This window comes from Mustela nigripes, chromosome 1 (assembly GCF_022355385.1).
Source record: "Mustela nigripes isolate SB6536 chromosome 1, MUSNIG.SB6536, whole genome shotgun sequence".
Lineage (NCBI taxonomy): Eukaryota > Metazoa > Chordata > Mammalia > Carnivora > Mustelidae > Mustela > Mustela nigripes.
In genome coordinates this window covers 86,412,492-86,431,431 of record NC_081557.1, presented here as the reverse complement: position 1 = coordinate 86,431,431, position 18,940 = coordinate 86,412,492, and the positions used below count along the sequence as shown (strand labels likewise).

Below are 18,940 nucleotides of genomic sequence, written 5' to 3'. Positions count from 1 at the left end.
TTTTTTAGCTTGCTTTGGTTCTTGCACTTCAGTGTCCTCCAGGGGGGTTCCTCGGAGAGTTCACTAGATTCTGGTCTAGACTTAGAGGCCTAAGTTCCAGATAATAAAAATATATTCTGCCTTGATCTCTTCCCATTTATTTCTCTTCAGTAAGTGGGATGGAGAAGACGCTCAATATTCCTTGGTTGGTCCTAAACTAATGGCCAAAAGCACAAATATTTTAATTTCATAACTTTATTAGCATGTGACTTCATAATTTCCAACCATCTACTGATTTTCTTGAGTTGTTGATTCGAGTACTTTATAGCTTCCTCCAAATATTATCTTTAAAATCCTCTTTGTTCTCCAGAAACTTCAATTTAGTACGGTATTCAAGAACACCAGTATTCAACTGTTTACAAAATTCTATGGGGACCCCCCCTTGAGGGTAGCCAGGGCCCAGCCCCTTCCCCTGTTCAGGTGTAGTCTCTTGCTCCCCACAGGTTCTAGCAGAGGCCCTTCTGCTGCTAACTGCAGCTCTGCTCATGCTCGGGTTTAGGAGATGGCACGCCCCTCCACAAGACCAAGAAAATAAAGTGTTTCACAAGCAAGCAGAGATTTAGTGTCTGCATATGTGACTTCGCTGGGGAATTGGGAATAAAAGAACTATTTGCTGTGCCAACAAACTAGACCAGTCTCTCGCTTTTCCTCATGTAGAATTCTCTCGACAGTTTCTCACTTATTGCAGTAATGCAGGTAAATCAGTGAACAAAACCACTGTTCTGTTAGAACGAATTTGTTCGGTTACCTCCAGAGTTTTATCAGCTCCCATAACTGGTGTAAGCTAGGGAAAATGATCTCTTGAGGCTGTATTTCACCCAACACAAATTGCTTAGACCTTAGATCTAGGGTTCAGAAATGTTTGCCCATGAGGAGTGTCTTGTGCAAACCACAGGCGTGAACCTTCCCTCAGTAGGCCATCTAATCCAACTTCGGCTCTGCCAACCATGATCTGGAAAACTACTGTGTACTCCTTGATGTCTTTGGATGTATGACGTCCCGAACTATCTGGAACCTGAAGCCTTGGGAAGTTAATAAAATGGAAAGTTCCAGAAACCAGGGGATGGGGCTGCCCGTGTTGCTTTTATTTATTCCATACCTGTGTATTTCCAGGACAACGGCTGACTGGTATTAAAGCCAGACTGGGCAACTGGAGTTCTCAGTATCGGCCAAAATGTGAATTGCGTTGTTGAGCTGTTAGGGCTGAAACCTTGTTATCCTACCTATCCTCTCTGTACACACTGGCACATAATGGATTGAGAAACAGCTGAAGAAACCAGGCACAGAAGACAATCTCCCTTCTCATGCTTTAATCCCATACCCTATGCTCCATTTATGGAGGACGCTCACCCAGTCCTTGCCACTTCCACAAGCAGAGCAGGTGAGGCTCGTAATTATTCCTCCCCATCTCCAAGGATCCTTAATCAGGCAACAGAGAACCTACTATCAGCCATGAGATACTACTATTTAGTTCTTAATTACATAAAAATGAGATCACATAAGAAAAAGCAAACAACGCAAATACATGAAAGCCATTTACTCCTGGTAAATTCTTCAGGGTCCCAGGTGCTGGGGTTCATAATTTTCCCTGATATCAGAGAACCAAGGCAGGGATGATAGGGGCTGGGTGTCAGTATAGTCTTGATGGCCTTAGCCAGCAGCAACAGCTTTTACAAAATTTTCCTCATAATTTGGTCTCAGGTCTTCTTGTGTTCTTCATATAAATGAAGTGACCCAGTCAGTTGTGATTCTGTAATTATTATCGTACCTAGGTTAGCTGACATGGTTCCAAAATCCCTTTGCAAACCCACGCAAAGAGGGCAGGGTGGGTGGGCTTGTACGTATGTGGGAATGTAAATGACTTCACTGTGATGTCATTATGCTTTACTGACTCCCCTGGCACCCAGCTGTTCCATCTCCCTTTTGCAGAAGTGCTAGGGGCAAAACCAAGAGGCTGGTAGAATACTGAGGAGGGTGGGCAGAGTATTCCAACAGGGAAACACCCCCAGCGAAAGAGGCTTCTGACGAAATCCTCCTTTCTAGCAGGGTCTGGCCCCTGGTATTTTGGCAACAGGTAAGGAAGCAGCCTGACAAGGTCCATATGAAACAGCCTCAAGGTTTTCCCCCATCAGACACTTCTCCCATCTCTCCCCAGGTATCAAAGCAAAGTGCATGGTGAAGAAGTGAACCAGTGAGAGATTTGTAGTTATCACGTGAATGTGTGGCAGAGCCATGAGGATGCAGATCTCCTGCCTTGAGTTCGGGGCTGTGTGCTTTAAGATCTGAGCCCAGGAAGGACAGAATCCTAGAGGCCGGTCCCTCACCAAACCTAAAGGGCTGTCCTGGGCAACTTTATACTTGAGGCTGTGAAGCAGTCTTTAGGATATGCAACAGCCTATTTAGGGGAAAGTATAATAACCATGATATTGTTAAGTCTTCTACATCTGCTTCACACCCATGAGGTAGAGGCAGGAACACTCCAGTCAAGGAGAAGCCTCCACCAAGGTTGTACTTTGGGCAAAAAACCTCCTCAAGGTGTAGAAGTAGAAGGTTGAGAGGTTCTGCCTGGGGGACTTTAGTTAGCTGTGGGAAGAGGTGATGTAGATCTGGGCACGTCAGGGAGACTCCCCAGAAAAGGTCTTCCCAGGCTGACAAGAGGGTGTCTCCTGGCCCATCCCCAGGTGAGGGCTGAATGCAGACCTCCTCACATGGGAACCTAGCTAGGAGGTCTTTTCTGAGTGGGTCCTCTGATGCCTGATTAAGTGATAGCCCCTGCTGAAGCTTTTTCCACAGGTAGGGCATGTGAACGGCTTTTCGCCAGTATGGGTTCTTTGATGCCGGACGAGGTGGTCCCTCCGACTGAAGCTTTTCCCACATTCGGTGCACCGGCAAGGCCTCACAGAGGCGTGTCCTCGTAGGTGTTTGGCAAACGCGGCACTGTGGTTGAAGCAGCGCCCACACTCGCTGCAGAGATACAGTTCCTCGGCTGCGTGTGTCTTCCGGTGTGCCAGATACCGCCTGTGGTCACTGAAGTCCTCTCCACACTCTCCACACAGGTAGGGTTTGCCTCCAAGGTGGATTCTTTGGTGTGTTGTCAGCACAGACTTCTGGCTGAAGCTTTTGCCACAAATAGTACAGAAGAAGGGTTTTTCACCTGTGTGTGTCCTCTGATGCCGGACAAGGTCTGAGGTCCAGCGGAAGTGTTTTCCACAATCGTCACATCTATAGGGTTTCTCAACATGTGGAGTTCTCTCAGCCTGGACCAGAGGGGAGGTCTCATCCAAATTCTTCCGGTTTAGGGGAAATTTATATGATGTGCCCATTTTGTGGACCTTCTGGTGCCTGGCAAGATGCGAACTCCGCGTGTAACTTTTTCCACATTCCATACATTTATAGGGTTTCTCTCCTGTGTGAGTTCTTAGGTGTCTAACAAGGTGGGAGTTACAAGTGAAACTCTTCCCACACACAGGACAGTCATGGTGTCTCCCTAACAAGGGGTGGAGAGGCATGGTTTCCCGAAGATTTGATAAACTATTAACTTGAGAAATACCAAATCTTCTTTCGTTAAGTCTATTTGGATCATCCTCAAAGACTATTTCCCAGTCTGGAGTCTGGTGGATTTCGGGATCTCCCAAAATCGATCTGTGCAGATCCTCCAAACTCAGATCTTCTTGCTCGAGATAATCTTCTTCATCCTCGCTCCTATCTCCTGTAGAGAGGGTAAGAGGAGAACAAGGGAAATTATAGAGGGGACAATGCCTTCCACACAACGCTGGGATTTTTAAACAGTCTTGGGACGGCAAGACCACAGAGAGAAGCCCATATTTCATAACTGCAGAGGCTGGGAGAGAAGGAAATAACCAGTCAACTCATTTCTGTCATGTGCCAGGCACTTTCTTATACATTATCTCATACTGTCAACAAGCCTTGGTGTGGACAAAAATTATCATCCTCATTTCACAAATGTGGACACTGAGGACCAAGAGTTTAAGTGATCTGCTTAGTAAAGGACTACAGCTGCATTCCAAAGTTCCCATTTTTTTTTCCCACCATCTTGCATTACATACCCCTCACACAAATGACGGGAGGGGAAAGGGGAGGATGAAGACAGAAGAATTTGGCATTCAGAGAGAGACAGGGGTAATGGCCAACAGGTCAGAAGAACCAATGAGAGGGGCACCCCAGAGGGAGAGGGGAAGTGCCAGCCCTGCGGGGGAAGATGCCTTTTGTCATTCCTCACCTGTGTAGGTAAAACTCAGGATTTCTGGCTCTTGAGGCTCTTGAGGCTCTGGGATATCTGGGACCAAAGGCTCTTCCTCTCTAACGTGGGAGATCTCATCTAGTCTGGGGATTGGAAATGCTGCTCAAGAGAGGGAAAGTGGGACATTACGATTGATTCAGCAATTCCCTGTGTTAAGAGCAGATCTTTGCTGTTGGGTCGACTGAAGAACAAATGGTCGGCCCAGTCAGTGGCTCCAATCTGGTCTTTTTAGCCTGAGCACTTCTCACCAAATCCTGCATACTTCATGCCCTTCGTCTGCAACTTGATAGTTCTAGGACTGTTAATGCTCCCTCTTTCCCCATATTCAAGTAAGCAGATCAGCTTCAACTTCTACTGCTTGTTTCAAAACTCACACCACCTCAAATATACTAAAGCTATATATTATAATTTTATTTTCTTATTAGAAGTTTCCAACCACTTTCTAAGCATTTCCTCTTCCCTTTAACTTGGAAGGACACTGTCTTGCTTTTAGCTCATCCTTCAGTCTTGCTGGTGGGGTAGGCTAAGAGAAGCGTGGCGCATACAGTTCTAAGGCCTAAGACCCCCACAACTTTCAAGAGGAGAAAGACCTCTGTGCTCAAACACCCTAGAAACACTTGAAATTTCTTACACAAAGAGACCACAATTCCACAATCTTCTTCCAACACATATTCTCCATAGAACTCTTTCTGTGCTGGATCCAGGTCGCTCCACTGGTCCTGGGAGAAGCACACAGCCACGTCCTTGAAAGTCACCAATCCCTGAAAAGACACAGGCTTCGGTTAAAACGGGATGCTCCCCCCCAAAAATTAAAACAAAACAAAACAAATTAAAAACAAAACAAAACAGGGACGCCTGGGTGGCTCAGTTGGTTAAGCAGCTGCCTTCGGCTCAGGTCATGATCCCAGCGTCCTGGGATCGAGTCCCACATCGGGCTCCTTGCTCCGCAGGGAGCCTGCTTCTCCCTCTGACTCTGCCTGCCTCTCTGCCTGTGCTCGCTCTTGCTCTCTCTCTGACAAATAAATAAATAAAATCTTAAAAAACAAAACAAAAACAAAAACAACTGGGATGCTCCCAGAGGTGCCTATCTTGTTCGTGGGATGAAGATTATGGCTGGAGACAAAAGGCATGCACATAGGACTCCAGGGTCCCTTCGGGAAATCTGCAGCACTCCGGGCTGCTGCTCCCCGACTTCCTATTTCTGCACTTTCTTATTTCCTCCTCTGGGCCTCCCAGTCCCACTGCTTTCTCTCAGGGCCAGACTCTGCTCTTCTTCTGGAGCACACTGGTTAACGTACAAGAAGAGTCTTAAAGGTCTTCATTAACACCTTATCTGATGCCTTAATACCACCTATATTTCTGCAAAAATTCACCTTTTCTGGAAAGCTTTCCCTGACCTTCTCCAGGCACCCCTATCACCTACAGGGTCAGCACAGCACACACAGGCCCTTCGGTGGCACCTGGACTACAGTGTGAAACCACAGATGCAGCCTTTTCCTTTCCTCTCCAGCATCACAGCCTAGTTTTGAGGCCCTGACCATGGGAAGGGCTTCCTATGTGTTGTGGCCTGAGGGCAGCCCCTGCGACAGGATACCACACAATTTCAGAAAGCATTTCTGCAGCAGTCAGCCATTCTCACAAATGACTAGCAAGCTGACTTGTAAAAACCAAAAATATGCCCTCATTCAGCCACTTCCGGGTTGTACCAGAGAGTTATGAAATAATCCCATTTTGTTAGTCCCTCTCTCTGGGCAGTGGCAAATAAAAAGGCTCTGGAGCCTGCAGATCCAAATGAGACTACGGTCATTCATCCCCTTCCATGCAACTCCCCCTGCTGCAGGCACGTCTAGAACTGAGAACTTAAGTTGGCAAAGGAGAGTGGAAATTTGTGCCCTGTCCGACCTGTTCAGCTAATGCCTGGTGGCTCTTCAAATTCTCTGAGGCACAGAGGGGAAACCAGAGCACACCTGTGAAAGAGCAGTAAGAAGGGCAACCATCTCTGGGTTTCCAGTGCTCCTCTCTTCGGGAAGATCTGGGTCCTGGGACGCCAGCACCTCTACGAAAAAAAGAAGGCAAAGATGAGCAACAGTGCGGTGTTTAAGCGGCAACAGCTGACCGGCTCTCCTGCTCTTTGGCAGGAATCCAGAAACCAGCCCAAGGGCAGGTCAGTCCTCCCACTGCCACCATGTGGAAAACTACTAACATGCCAAGAGGACAAGCAAGGATGGGTTGGCTATTTCAGCTTGGCCGGGTTTCTGGGGGATGCTAGCTAGGAATGTCTCCTCTCAATACCCTGGATTCTGTGATTTATTCCCACTATGCTGCACCCCTAGCCTCCTCCGTAGAGGGGAACTAGCCCCCTTCCCACACTCTGCCCGCCACAATGCCCCCTTCTGCTGAGGCTTCCCACCGCTCTCCTGCAGGGGCTGGAACTCCAATTCATGGCACAGGCTCTGCTCTTCCAGTGGCCTCAGATCCGGGCTCTGTACAGTTTCCTCACAGGATGCCTCAGGAGTCGAGATCTGCACAGGGTTCTGCAGCTCACTAGGTGACTCGGGCTCTGCTCCCGGATGCACCGTCTCCTCTGACAGGACCTCCTGGCCATGAACATGGACAGTCACCTGGGAATAATTCCAATTTCCAGTCAGCATGGAGTCAAGAGGAAAGTCTCGATTGACATCAGGGCTTATTTTGGGAGACGCTGCCAAAAGAAACACTCCCAGAGGGTCCTAGATAAGGAGGCGAGTCTCTGGTGCTAATGGGACACCCAAGTTGTTGAAGGTTATCCTCGCCAGGACGAGGGGGGACATTCAGACACTGCTGCACAGCTTCCTCACTGCCCTCACCCCTGCCCTTGTCACCTGGGGCTCTGAGACACCCATCCTTTCCATCTCCACTGCTCCCACCTGTGGCTCTCCTCGTTGTTTGCTTCCCTGTCTTATGGTCTCAGGAGGGGGATCTGTGACTGAGAGTCTAAGAGGACCTTTGAGGAAGTCACAAAACTGGCCTCCTCAAGAACTGGAGGCTCGACAGCTAAAGAAAGGGAAACCAAAGCCATCTGATCCTTGAGTGCTGAGGTCCCTAAGATGGTTCCTAAGCAGGGATTTCAAAAGCCAAAGAAGTCACACTCACTCACTCACTCAAACACACGCAATCACACACACACACCCCCCTCTTCCCCTTATGCATCTAGGCGCAACCCAAGAGCAGAGCCAATTAGTTTTAAAGGGTGAACAATGAGGGCCCTCCCTGTACGCCCTATGCCCCAAATCCATCCTTCCAGCAAATAGCCCCCTCCACATCACACAGATCAGGACTCCCCCTCCTCACCCACCGCCTTGGTCTCCTGGGTTGTTTCTGCAAACCCTCCACCAGCGTCACCGCCTCCTCGCCACTCTCTGGCCGTTGGCCCCGCACCCAGCTCTGCAGTTCTCCAGGCAGGACAGTAAGGAATTGTTCCAGCACAAGCAGCTCTAGGATCTGCTCCTTTGTCCGCCTTTCTGGCCTCAGCCACTGATGACAAAGTTCTCGCAGCCGAATGAGAGCTTCTCGAGGGCTCGCGGCTTCCTGGTAGCGGAAGCGCCGGAAGTTCTGGTGCGAGGTCTCAAGCACAGGGTCATCTCTCTGTAAGACAGACTCTGGCCTACAGGTGAAATCATCTTCCAATTTCACCATCAGAATTCCCTCTTCTTCCCAAAGATCCTGGTCCTCTGGTTCCAAGGCTGTAGCCATTGTTTGGCTCTTGTGGGGAGGGGTCTCATACCATCTAGAGCTCACCCCGTCATTTCCCCCCAGTCTCAGCCTGGGCACCTCAAGGAGTTTCTCGCAAGGGACCTGGGGGCAGAGAAGCAGAGACAAACAAGAGCGTAAGCATGAGCGGATACATAGGGCCAACAGTTCTGAGTTCACTCATGACCCCGCACACGTAACACTTTCTCACCCTATTAAAACCCTACCGCTCATCTCCACCACCATCAGCTATAAACAGATTTGGTTGAAATTGGATGATCTATGCCTCAAGTTTGCTCTCTTACCCCTCACCCTCCGCCAGTTTCACACCCCACAGAGAAAACAGAAAAACACTGCATCTCTACTTCACGAACCCTGTGAAACTGCAAGGAAAATGGCGAGGACAAAGGGCGCTGCTCCTTGCCGGCTGGAACCCATCGTACTGACCACCATCTGTGTCACACACACACGTTTACATACACACCAAGAGAGACCCATCTGCCAGGCTGAAACAGACGGGGGAGCCTTTAGGAAGCCAGATTTCAAACTTGACCACACTCCACAGGAACTCCTCCGTAAATGGGGGCCTCTCAGAGATCTGAGGGGCGGACTGTGTGAGGTAACAGTGAGGAAAGCGGCGGGCACACAGGCACCCCCAGAGCAATATTCTGCTTATTAAAAGACATCTTAATGGGAACACCTCTAGACCCTCAAACCCAAGTGTTCAAAACTGACTGACTGACAGTTCCGCTGACTCTCAAATCACCCCACTTCCTGAGAGCCTATCTTGGCTGAGATCACTAGCTAAGTAAACATTCCACTCTGTCATCTTTAGACTCCATTCTGATTCTTCCCCACTGCTTACAGCCCCTTAAACCAGTTCTACCTTGTAAGTCTCTCAATCTGTTTCTTCCTCCTCTTTGCCACAGACTGTTTGAGTTTGGGCCCTCAGTTCTTGCCTGGACTACTGACCCTACTGCCTACCTGGGATCTCAGTGTAAGAGGGAACAGAGGGCAGCATAATCATGGTGGAGCTTTTGCAAAATAAGTACTGCTCAACACTATTCTGGACACTTGGGCTTTAGTCAATGGAGGTAACTGTGTCTTTAGAAATGCTACACATGGTCCTGATGCGTGTGGTTGTGGAGAAACACCAACGGTGTGTAAGGGACGGCGTTAATAGGCGTTAAACTGGGGGTGCGCCATTTGGTAGGTGTGAGGCCACAGTTAAGTTCCTATGCTCCCTGTGCCTGTTTCCCCATTTATGGCGTGGAGGTAAGGATGGTATCCATCTACTAGGGTGACTGAATATTAAACTTATCACTGTCAAGTGCCTAGAAAGGCAATGGCAACCCAATGCTAACTATCTTTCTAAATTAGAGTCCCAACTGCACCACTCAACACTTCAGAATACTTCTCTTAGTAAGATCAGCTAGAACATCCTTGGCGTGGCACACAAAGCTCTTCCCCATCAGCCCTCAACTGCTTTGTCAAACCTCATACCCTCCCCTTTGCTGTGTTATCACTAAGCTATCGCGAACTGCTGATCTTCCAACCAAAAGGGGGTGTCTCTTCAGGATACCATGCTCATAGGAAGGCTGTTCCTTCTAGATGCAACCTTCCCACCCCCCAGCTCCAATGCCGCATGGTGTGTTCCATTTCTTGGCATGTTCCCTCTTCTGCATTCCCACGATTTGCACCGTAGCTCCTGATCAGTTCTTGTCTGGATTACTCCCAACTGCCTCCAACCTGGAGCTCCCCACCTGCAAGTTTGTTACCTTCAAGTTACCGAGGACAGTATCACAAGAGTGATGAGCACTCTTGGCAAATGTGATCACGTCCCTTCCCTGTAAGATCCTCAACCATTCCCCCATCTTTTAAGTGGAAAAAGAAACTCGTAGTATTATAAATTAGGCAGGCTTTCCTTTCATCCTCCTCTTCAATCCTTTCCAACACACCCCCCCCCACCCCCCCCCCCCCCCCCCCCCACACACAGTATGCATGTGAAGCACACATGAGCCCCACGCTCTCTGGCTTTAAAACACGTTGTTCCGGGGCGCCTGGGTGGCTCAGTGGGTTAAGCCTCTGCCTTCGGCTCAGGTCATGATCCCAGGGTCCTGGGATGGAGCCCCATGTTGGGCTCTCTGCTCAGCAGGGAGCCTGCTTCCCCCTTTCTCTGCCTGCTGCTCTGCCCACTTGTGATCTCTGTCAAATAAATAAATAAAATCTTTAAAAAAAAAAAAAAAAGAACATGTTGTTCCTTCTGAGTCTTCACCCCTCATTAGGTGAAACTTTACTTCTAAGGCAGCTTCCATTCCATGTCTTCTGAGGGGTCTTCCTTGATCCCACTCCCCCATCCTTAAAATGGTTGGACATCACTGTGCCTGTGCAGCAACCTGGGCACAACGCCATCGCCACGCCCATGGTATGGATCCCGGGATGGCACACATAGTCCCCAGCTACGCTTCCTATGAACCTCCTTGACGTTTCCAACATGTATGATGAAGTGCACATGAAGTGAATTTAAATGAATAAAGTTTTCTTCCTATTTTTATCAGGAAGAACCCACCTTTCCCTCCACTGTTTCTATACTTTTTAATTTACCGATCTTGTTAATCCTTCCTTCTAAGGGTCTCTCAAATCCATCTCATCTCCACTGCCATTCCCCTGGTTGAGTCATTATGAACCACTGAAAGGCATTAAGAGGAACTTTTAAAACATGACCATCTCCTACATCACCCTGGCATTTAACAGATGCTTGTATGCTGAATGAACAACTTCGTTTAAATTTCACCCCTAGTCTTCCCGGTCCTGCCCCCTGCAGACCCCTCTCCACATGCAATCTGAGGCATTCTTCATTTTTTAGTCTTTGGAGGCTTCATTACCTCAGTCCCAGATCTACCTTCAAGGTTAACAATCCACTCTTAAGAGCTGGGTCTAGGGCACCTGGGTGGCTCAGAGGGTTAAGCTGCTGCATTTGGCTTAGGTCATGATCTCAGGGTCCTGAGATCTATTCCTGCATCGGCTCTCTCTGCCTACTTGTGATCTGTCAAATAAATAAATAAAATATTAAAAAAAAAAAGAGTTGGGTCTAATGTCATGCTGCCCATAAAACGGAGTTTAATTTCAATGACCCTATTGTTTATTCTTATTATCTCTTATCTCAAATGGCTTTTCATTCATTCATGCTCTTATTTCTCTTCTGGTAGCCTTAAATATCCACTACTTACTTTCATTTCATAGCCTGCTTTACAGAGTTCCCTCATTTCTAGATCTTTATGTGGTCACTGTCTTACCTACTGGATCTGCTGTCTCTACCCCATGGTAGTCTGTTTACTATGCGGTTTGTAGCTTTTAAAATTTTATGCCCATCTTCAGTGAAGCTGTTTTCTTTGGGAGTTCTGAGATAACAATGAATTGATAGTCTTTTGGCTTAATGAAGGGATCGCAATCATCTTTGAAGTCTGAGGACTCGTGCCCAGGGAGGCGGACTAGAAGTGCTCCTCGTTTCCACATAGCACTGGCTACTAGAGATCGTCTACTGCAGAGTCTATGAGGTCTGCATTGACAGAAGCATTCCTGCTCTCAGAGGGCTTTGCTCTCTAAAGACAAAGGAACGTACAAGGTCTACATTAAAACCTGCCATTTCTAAATCCTCTCAGAAATTGTGAACTGAAGTTTCCACTATTTGTTTTGGATTTACTTTGGCAGCTTAGGAAGAGACAAAGACAAACAGATCAGCAATGGCAGGATGATGGGCAGAAGAGGAGCCCCTGATGGGACAAGGAATGGGAAGGAATAGGAGGCAGGCAGCGCGTGGAAAGAACACTGGGTTAGGTTTCCAAAGATGCACGTCCCAGCCCCACATCCTCAAGTAACTGGAGGAACTCTAAGGGAACCACGAGATGATACAAGAGTCCTCTGCAGATAACTACTCTAATTCACAGGACTAGCTGAACTCTGTGAGCTTATGAACGAAAATGTGCTGTGCAAATGTCAAGTATTAGAAACAGAAAATGGACACTGTTTCATTCTAGGTTCTTGGGATATGCTATACTGCAATCCATCCTGCAACTTGTTGTCCATGCTCTTCTAATACCTTCCCTCCATGTCTGCCCTTGGAAGGGTTCCACAATGACAGATAAGAACTGAAGACTCTATAGAGACTGAAGCCAGGCCAGGAAGAGCAAAAGACTTGGTTCTAGAAGGCTCTGAAACAATGACTAGAGAAAAGCTTCACAAGCCTAGGGCTGGGCATGCTCCAAGACCTCGTTTTTTGAGTGTTTCTAGGGTCTATGGAGCAGGACTGGGGAGTTGTGGAAAAGGCAAGAGCTTTCTCCCGCCTTTGGTCCAGCTACCTCTGCCCCTTATCTAAATGTGTCACATGCCAGCGAAGGCCGTAACTGCATTCTATGGACAAGAACAAAAACTGCAGGCAATAAGAGGTTATCTGGGGGGTGCCTGGGTGGCTCAGTGGGTTAAGCCGCTGCCTTCGGCTCAGGTCATGATCTCAGGGTCCTGGGATTGAGTCCCACATCGGGTTCTCTGCTCAGCAGGGAACCTGCTTCCCTCTCTCTCTCTCTCTCTGCCTGCCTCTCTGCCTGTCTACTTGTGATCTCTCTCTGTGAAATAAATAAATAAAATCTTAAAAAAAAAAAAAAAAAAAGAGGTTATCTGGTTCCTTACCTGAAAATCTGACTGCTTCGGGAGGGCTTTCTGGACCTTAAATGACAAGGTTTGTGGTCATACAGCAATAGAGAGATAGTGATCTATTTACTGGCAAATCATCTTCAGTAGGCATCAGGGTTCAAATGACTGCCTCCAATTTTATTTTTTACCCTAATGCTGGCCCATAACCTGGAAATCTGGGTATGCCTGTTCTCTGGGGCTAACCAGACCTTCCAACTGCTCCTATCATCATTCTAGAATAGGAATCAACTAAATTGTTAACTGCCCTGTTCTAACGCTGTGGTTTTTCTTTTTTAGAGAGGGAAGGAGAGGAAGAAAGAATGGGAAGGGGTAGAGGGTGAGGCAAAGACTCAAGCAGACTCTGCACTCGGCACAGAGCCCCACACGGGGCTTTACCTCATGACCCTGAGACTGTGATCTGAGACAAAAGCAAGAGCTGGACGCTTAACCAACTGAGACACCTCCAGGGGCTCCGCTGTATTCTTGTTTAAAACTAAAGATTATCTGGTATGATCCCTCTACTGCGAAGATTATCTTTTATGGTTAACTGTCCTGTACACAAGTGTGTATTCATGCTTTCCACATAATGGTTTGGGGCTTTGGAGCCTTGGGTTTGGATCCCTCTCCTCATTTACTGGCCACGTGACACTCCCTATGTCTTGGGTCTCATTCTCAAAATGTGGCTATCCTACCTAACTCCCACGGTTCTTTAAGGAGTAAATGATGTTACATACAGAATCACTATAGCACAGAGCCCAGGAGAGAGCAGATGCTCAATTTATTTTGTTCTCTTCCCTTCCAACTACTTTAAATCCTTTTGGGAAGAACACAAGATTTAAACAATGAACAAGCAAAAGGCCCTTTTTTTCACTGTCATTCCAAAAAAAAAATTTTAATGCACAGGAAAAATCTTGGTCTGTCTACTGTTATTATCAAAAGTAAAGTGTTGGGGTGCCTGGGTGGCTCAGTGGGTTACAGCCTCTGTCTTCAGCTTAGGTCATGATCTCAGGGTCCGTCCTGGGATCAAGTCCCACATCAGGCTCTATGCTCAGCCTGCTTCCCTTCTTCTCTCTCTGCCTGCCTCTCTGCCTACTTGTGATCTCTGTCAGATAAATAAATAAAATCTTAAAAAAAAAAAAAAAAAAGGAATGTGAAATAAACTATAAAAAGCATACCAATTCACTTTATTTTGAATTAAAATGTTTTTTCTAGGTGTGTACCACAGGCTCAGGAGACCATGCAGGACTGCTGGTACTTCTGCCCTTGCAGGTAGGGGATCTGGGTTCTACCTCCTCAAGATGTGTTATCTGGGAAATGGGAATGATTTTCCATGTAAAGACAGAAAGCTGGGTCATTCTTTGAAAAACCATCTTGCTTTTTAATGGTAACAGAGGGGCTTTGAGAGGAACAAGGATATAAGGCTTCTTTATTGAATGAATACCTGGGCCATGGCATACTAGTCTAAGAAGTCCAAAGAGTTTAGATGGGTAGAAGCCAAAAACAAGATTTTAAGAATCCAGAACGGAGTATCTGGCCGTCCTGACAATACTGGTTAATGTCCAATGGGAAGCTAGGCTTCTTAACCTTAACGGTTACGTAGAGGTAGTCAATGGCTTAAATAAAGCAGGTCAATTATAGGGCTCAGTTTAAAAGATTTTATTTATTTATTTGACAGACATAGATCACAAGCAGGCAGAGAGGCAGGCAGAGAGAGAGAGGAGGAAGCAGGCTCCCTGCAGAGCAGAAAGCCCGATGTGGGGCTCGATCCCAGGACCCTGGGATCATGACCTGAGCTGAAGGCAGAGGCTTTAACCCACTGAGCCACCCTGGCGCCCCTTAGGGCTCAGTTTAAGGCAGAACGTCACAAAGTGGTCTGAAGTGGGAAAAGGGCGTCACCAAACCGGACACCCATCCTAATGAGGGAGGCAGTGCTCCTATGGCAGCCAGAGTTAAAGTAGCTGTACCCAATTCATTACTACAATAAACATGACCAAGGCCAATCACAGGGATGCAGGAAACATCATTTAATAAAAAACAACAGGATAATATATTTTATAACTAGACCCTGACCCGAAGAGTAAATATGGGTAATTAGGAACAGTGAATTCAAGGGTCATGTATTATGGTTTTAGTTTTGTAACTGATATTGTCAAAATACTCTTTGCTTTGTATCTAGAGGACTTCCTTCGGGCATTGCCTGAGGCTCCCTCACTTATGAGGAGATGATAAAAGATGGGCCCCTTGCCTGCGGACCAGAGGAATCAGAAGAGCAGCAGATTTCTACTGCAGATAAAATCATGGTGCAAAGAGTAGAAGGCATCCTGGGATGGCAAAGACCTCTTTATTCATTTTTATATTCCAAGTGCCTAACACTTTGTTGAATGCTTGGTAGAAAAGGTGCTCAGTAAAATGTGTTGAATTTTATTAAGCTATTTCTCCTACTCCAACTTGGATACAGATGCACTAAAATTTAGAATCAGTGGGTGCCAGGACCTTGGTAATAAATCACTCACAGGGACAGTTATAGGAATTTGGCATGGCATTTACCCCAATGGCCTGGGGGAATCAAGTGGCATAGCCATATAACGCTTTACATGCAAAACTAGGGAAGAAAAACTTCTTCAAAGGGAAAAGATAGCCGGGGATATGGGGATAAGGCTATTCATTCATTCATACCTACAGACTATCAATTGTGTGTCTCACACAATCCAAACTGCCAGAAGGAGAAAGATGAAAAAAGCATTGGCACTAACCTTAAAGAATTTAGTAAGTAGTTACGAAACAGCAGGGACTTTAGCATACTAGCAATTCGTAGCAAAAACCTAAATAAGGATATAAGTAATATGGTCAAAATGGAGGCTCCTATCAAGAGAATTAAGAAAAATCAAGGGGAAAACTCATCAATATTTCATCTTCTATTTGGCATAAGAACACTAGCAATTACTGAGGGTTTTTTTTTTTTTAAGTAAGCTTTCTTAATTTTAAAAACGAAAGAACTCAGACCTAAGTGGTTAAATTATCCACACAAGATCATATTACTGGTTTCTAACAGAAGTACACACATATGTCTTTTGACTCCCCAAACCACTGCACTGTTTATGTGAAGGAGCTTGGCCAAAGGCAGTGGTTCTCAGTGTGAGAAACCCAAACCAGCAGCACAAGCACCTAAAAACTTGTCAGAAATGTGCAGATTTTCAAGCCCAGGCCCAGACCTGTTATCAGAAACTCTGGGGGAGGCCCCAGCAATCTCTTTGACAAGCCTTCCCTTCAGGTGCTTGAGATGCACATTAAGTTTGAGAGCCAGTACCTAAAGAAAGTAAACTTGAGGTTCGGCAGAAAGCATCCAACTTTTCCAGTGCTGCCCCATTTTTTTTTTTTTTTTTTTAAAGATTCTATTTATTTATTTGACAGACGGAGATCATAAGTAGGCGAGAGAGAGGGAGGGAAGCACGCTCCCTGCTGAGCAGAGAGCCTGATGCGGGGCTCAATCCCAGGACCCTGGGATCATAACCTGAGCCAAAGGCAGAGGCTTTAACCCACTGAGCCACCCAGGTGCCCCGGTGCTGCCTAAATTTAAAGGAAAGTTTGCAAAAGTCAAGAATCTAGGGCTGTTTTATGCCTGTGCCAAATTAACCACAAAAAAATGTAAACCTGTAACTTACCTCATCTGTATAGTTTGTAATGCCCAAGAGTCCCTCACATCGTAGTAAACCTTGCTGTGCCCTTGAAATGACTGTCTACTGCAATATAGTATTTAAAAGAGTGCAAAAGGGGTACAGCTGGAGGAGAAAGGGGGAAAGATTATGAATCCCAGGTATTTGATCCTAAGAGGAAAAATCCCCTTCCTCCCTCCAACCCTGCCGGCCCTCTTATACTAGATCTATCAGCAGAAAGTTACCCAAGACAAGTGGCCACAAACCCTAACTGCTTGGTCGTCACATACTTCCCACCAACACGCCTCTCTCCCAATGGCTTCCTCACAACCTTTCTAAAGTGGCTTTCTGGATCAAGGCCCCGGGGGGGTGACTTAGAAGAGAAGCTGGGAAGAGGGAAGGGGGACTCCACTAGCTTTCTGTGGCTCCCGAGTCGGGCTGTCCTGGGGGTCCCCTGCAGGGCGTGGACAGAGGAAAACCGACAGTTCTCACCCTGACATCGGAGTGAGAGCCTGGATGTGACAGTGCTCTCCAGGACCAAGGAGGTCACAGAACAGCTAGGCCTACGAGGTCACCTTTGGGATGGTCAGTACAGGGACAGAGGCAGCCAGGGTAATCAAAGGGCCTGGGAGACAAGAATCTCCAATGCCCAGAAAAATAAAAACTGGGTTGCCCCCTGAGAAAACAGAATAACCAAGGCATACGAACTAACAAACTTTTGGTCAAACCAGACAAGAAGCAGAGGCCTGTCTCCTCCTGCTAACGGTGGGGTTCAGAAGTGCCATAACTGGCTGTGAGGGCTTGGGGGGAGGGAAGCTGCAAGTGGAGACAGAAGCTACTAGCTTGAGGGGAAACGTGGGGTCGGTCACAGTGGCAGCTGAAAAGCCACAGGCCAGACGGTGTCCAAGGGTGATAAGATCACGGGTGAGTGTATCTGTACGTGTGTTGGCGAGGGGGGAGTTTGGTGGTGGAAAGAAATGGGGCTGGTCTGGGCCGGGAGACTGCGGGGGATGGAGGGGGGGTGGTTCTTGAACAATCTTCAAGACGGGGTGAGAAAAAGCTGGGGGAAACAGAGGGGCCTAGGCTACTCCTCTCTCGGTGCCGGGGGGGCCAGCTGGCGCGGAAGCAAAGGGAGGTACGAACTAACTGCATTTCTGCAGGCCTCAGGAGGGGGCGGAGGGCGGTGGCTGCACCGAAAGAAGCCCGGAGCGCCATCCGCGTCCCCAGAGGTCCGAGCTCCGGCCACGGGAGCCCCGGGGACCGCAACGCCTCGGGCCCCTCACTGCCCTGCCGCCGCCCCTTCTTCCAGGACAGTGCGATCTCCCCAGGCTCTGGGGGGGCGGGGTCTCAGACCTCTCCCCCATCTTCCCCGCCCTGCCCTGCCCGACTCCACGCGATCCGGCCCGGCCCGACCCGGCCCAGCCCCTCAGCACTCACGGATCCGACAGCTCCGGCGGCTCCTCCCCTGCCCCGGCTTCTCCCCCACCCACTCTCGGCCGTAGCAGCGCCGCCGGATCCGAGCCGCGCGGCGCCTGGCGGGTCGGAACACGTGGGGCCTTTGCGCCCGGAACCGGAAACTGGGCTTTGCCCCGCCTCCTCGCGGCGCTGGAGCCCTTCTAGGCGGTGGGAGGTTTGGTCTCTGTGCTCGGCGCGGGTGGAGGCTATGATGGTCGCGGGGACCCAGCGCGGAAAGCCTGGGGCCAGACCGCTTCCGGCCGCACGCCCCTCCTGCAGCCCCGGGCCTTCAGTTTACGCACAGACCCGTTTCACCGTTTTTTGATCTCTGCTTTGATTTTGGAGGCTTGGTTTTTCTTAATTGTTCGCGAAGCAGGATAGCAAAGAGAGTAGTTTGGGGTTTGGCTCTTGCATTCCCCAACAGTTGTGGGGCATCGGGCAAACCCCTCTACCCCTCTGAGGTTCAGTGTTCATCTTCTAAAATGGGTGTAATTATAAGCCTTGCTCTGAGAGCTAAGGGATATATTGCATGTGAACCCTTTGGAACGTAGTAGAAGCTTAGTAAGGGAAGATTTAGGGTATTCTGTTCTCTTCTGTTTTCCTTGGAGCATGTCTTTGTGTTTTGTTATGACTGACCTCCCTGATCTTATTTGTTCAATTGTGTCTAGGTCAGTGACTTCTGCTATTTTCCTCTTTACTCTCCCTGTCCCTTGAACCCCCTAAGTCACCACTTTCCACATGCCATGGGAGGGCCTTCTCTCCCCCCTCCCCCATCTGTGTCTTTCTTACACGTTTTATTTTCGTGGGACACATTGCTGGGATCAGTCTACTGCGTTTGAAGCCGGGGTATTCATCACTTTTGATGGAGGGCCAGGAATATACGGTTCGTGAAGGCCTACTGTGTGTCAGATGTTCTGGTTATGGATTTCATTCAATATTGTAAAATATTAAGTTCATAAATGATACATAAATGTTTTTCTAAACATTTCAAACATTGCAGATAGTTAGTGATCTTTTACTAGTCCTGGCTTCCTCGTCTCTCCCACCAAAGGTTCCTTCTCAGGTACTTACTTTCCAGACCTTTACCCTACATTTACATATAATAAACGTGTGT

General features: G+C 47.9%; 1 protein-coding gene across 3 annotated transcripts; it reads right to left on the bottom strand.

The window, feature by feature from the left end:
- Positions 1-1,561: 1,561 nt before the first annotated feature.
- Positions 1,562-17,926, bottom strand: ZNF202 (zinc finger protein 202). 3 transcript variants are annotated; one of them, XM_059414720.1, is made up of 8 exons: positions 17,809-17,926; positions 16,381-16,497; positions 7,631-8,134; positions 6,711-6,921; positions 6,268-6,356; positions 4,932-5,061; positions 4,280-4,399; positions 1,562-3,748 (listed from the first exon to the last, which is right to left on the bottom strand). In XM_059414720.1, the coding sequence occupies exons 3-8, from the start codon at positions 8,030-8,032 to the stop codon at positions 2,760-2,762; spliced, it is 1,941 nt and encodes a 646-aa protein (XP_059270703.1). In that variant the 5' UTR covers positions 8,033-8,134; positions 16,381-16,497; positions 17,809-17,926; the 3' UTR covers positions 1,562-2,759. The 3 variants fall into 3 exon arrangements, with proteins under 3 accessions (XP_059270703.1, XP_059270710.1, XP_059270718.1); XM_059414727.1 differs by lacking the exon at positions 16,381-16,497; XM_059414735.1 differs by lacking the exons at positions 16,381-16,497; positions 17,809-17,926 and adding an exon at positions 10,915-11,056.
- Positions 17,927-18,940: the final 1,014 nt, after the last annotated feature.